Below are 2,212 nucleotides of genomic sequence, written 5' to 3'. Positions count from 1 at the left end.
CCGGCACTGCTCGCCGTGCGAGGGGCAGCCCCCGTTGTAGCAGTATCCGTTGCCGTTCTGGCAGGAGATGCCGTTCTCCTGGAACACGTCCTCCGGGCACTCGGCGCTGAGGCCGGTGCAGTGCTCGGGCAGGTCGCAGTCGTTCTTGCTGGCCCGGCAGAGCACTCCTGCAGCCTTCACCTGCACGGAAAAGGGGATGTCAGCACTGCCTGGATGCTCTCACAGCTCCAGAGCCACGCAGGCACCACAGCACAGCAAACCCTGGTCTGGGAAACGTCTCCCAGCCTCCCATGGATCCAGACACTGTGACAGTGCACCCTGTGCACCCACCAGCTCCCTTCCCCGACGAGCTGGTCCCCTGTGGGCAGCAGTACCTTGCAGTCCTGGCAGCATTCCCCCTGGGCACACTCAGCTCCCTCTCTCAGCTGGCAGGTGGAGGCATTGCAGCAGCGATCTGAGCACTCCTGCAAGACAGGGATGGATTGAAAACCTCCCGGGAGCCCCCCGAAAGACCCTTCCCTGGGGGACTAGCTTGCCACGTCACCAGTTGCCAACAGCACTGTAGCCACCATGGGCTGAGCCACAGTGCAAAACCACAGCATCATCCCAGCTACCTCTTTACACCCATTGCCAACAACAAACCAAAGGACCTGAAGGGGTTTTTGCAGAGGAGGGGCCTGGACTGAGCATCCTTGCACATCTCCAGGAAGGGGAAAAGGGAGGATCTCTGTGCTCCCTGTTTCAGGGGAGCATTGTTTCAGGTCCCAGTGCAGGCTGTGACCAGGGGTTTGTCTCAGAGGAATCGCTCAGCTGTCTCAAATCCCCTTCATGATGGGGATGAGGAACAGCTGAGCACAGTTCTTGAAGAACAACATGCCATGATGTCCCTTCCTGGGCCACTTCTTTGGAGGACATGTAGGGGGAACATCCACCTTTCCTAGGCTAAAATCCCAGCCAGCTACATAAAGGGGGGCACACAGCCCTGTTAGTGAATGCACCCCACCAGCTGTTTTTTGGCAGAAGCATCAGGAACACAAGGGAGACGAGTCTTGCAAAGCAAGAAAAGAGTCTGGTGGACAAGTCTCAGGTGTCTGCCCCCCACCCCCCTCCCCAGTTCCTCGGAGAGCATCCCCACCTCGGGTGTGCCGCAGTCACACTGCTCTCCCCGCTCCACAAACTGGTTCCCGCACACGGGCCCCCCGTACAGCTCGTCTGCCCGGGGGGCGTTCAGCAGGCAGCTGGCCCGGGGGTCCCCGAGGAACTGCCACATGTCCTGCTCGCTGCAGCGGCTGAACAGCTTCGGGTAAACCAGGCTGGGGGGCACAAAACCAGGCGCTCGTGAGCCCACATTGGTGCCCACCAGCCCAGGGAGGAGCTGGGGGGACATCGAGAGGCTCGGAGGCATCTGCAGTGGGGTGGGGGGGAATGGAATGGAATGCCCACCCATCTCACAGGTTTCACCCCACTGGGACAGTGCCTGAGGACACCTGGACCCGTTTGGTGCCCAGGGATGTCCCCCTTCCTCCTTCACTCACCCAACGCTCCCTGCCATGACGCATCCCCCGTCAGCCTTGGGGAGGGGGCAGTGGCAGCCGGGGACGTCTTCGTCGTGGGACATGCCCAGGTTGTGCCCCATCTCGTGAGCCATGGTGGACGCGGCGCCGATGGGGTTGGTGCTGTGGTCCTGCGGGACAAGGAGTGCAGGGTGGGTGAAATGCTCTCGTGGTTTCTCCACAGCACCCCCAGGGGCCCACCGGGGCTCAGCACCAGGTCCCTCATGCTGCTGTGCTCAGGTAAAGGAAAACAAAAGCTGGATGTGGTCCCATGGCACCTGAGGAGCTCCAGGCTGGGGTCTCGGGGCTCTCAGGGAGCTTAGACAGAGCCACTTCTCCAAAGCATTGATTTGTGGTGGGGCTGGACCGCCACTGGTCCCATGGCTGACTGCTCCCACTCCCACAGACCTGGGGAGGGAGGGGAAGCACAGCCAGGACAGCTGAGGAATAATTGCAAACCAAATCCTGGCCACCTGACAGGCGGTTGGAGAAGCCCTGTGTCCATGGAGCTGCTCTGGGAGGCTCTTCAGCTGTATCAGAGCCCTCCACAGGTACCCAGCTGGGTGTCCGCAGCCCTGACCCTGCTCTGGGTGTCAGTCACTCAAGGGTCGGAGGTGCCAGGGACCAAATCCAGCCCTAAGGCTGCAGAGGAGGAAAGC

The 2,212-nt window shown here is 61.2% G+C and overlaps 1 protein-coding gene across 1 annotated transcript in view; it reads right to left on the bottom strand.

The window, feature by feature from the left end:
- ADAM8 (ADAM metallopeptidase domain 8) overlaps window positions 1-2,212 on the bottom strand; it is a 13,260-nt gene that overhangs the window by 2,156 nt on the left and 8,892 nt on the right. Inside the window, exons 10-14 of the mRNA XM_029962603.1 lie at window positions 1,921-1,961; window positions 1,536-1,788; window positions 1,136-1,313; window positions 375-464; window positions 6-180 (exon numbers count right to left, since the gene is read on the bottom strand). Coding sequence (XP_029818463.1) covers window positions 6-180; window positions 375-464; window positions 1,136-1,313; window positions 1,536-1,788; window positions 1,921-1,961 — 737 coding nt within the window. The remainder of the gene's footprint in view (window positions 1-5; window positions 181-374; window positions 465-1,135; window positions 1,314-1,535; window positions 1,789-1,920; window positions 1,962-2,212) is intronic.

The sequence above is a fragment of the Manacus vitellinus genome, unplaced genomic scaffold, assembly GCF_001715985.3.
Source record: "Manacus vitellinus isolate BGI_N305 unplaced genomic scaffold, ASM171598v3 scaffold_48_pilon, whole genome shotgun sequence".
Taxonomy (NCBI): Eukaryota; Metazoa; Chordata; class Aves; order Passeriformes; family Pipridae; genus Manacus; species Manacus vitellinus.
The sequence above is the reverse complement of the archived record's forward strand: the minus strand, read 5'-3'. Positions and strand labels throughout refer to the sequence as shown.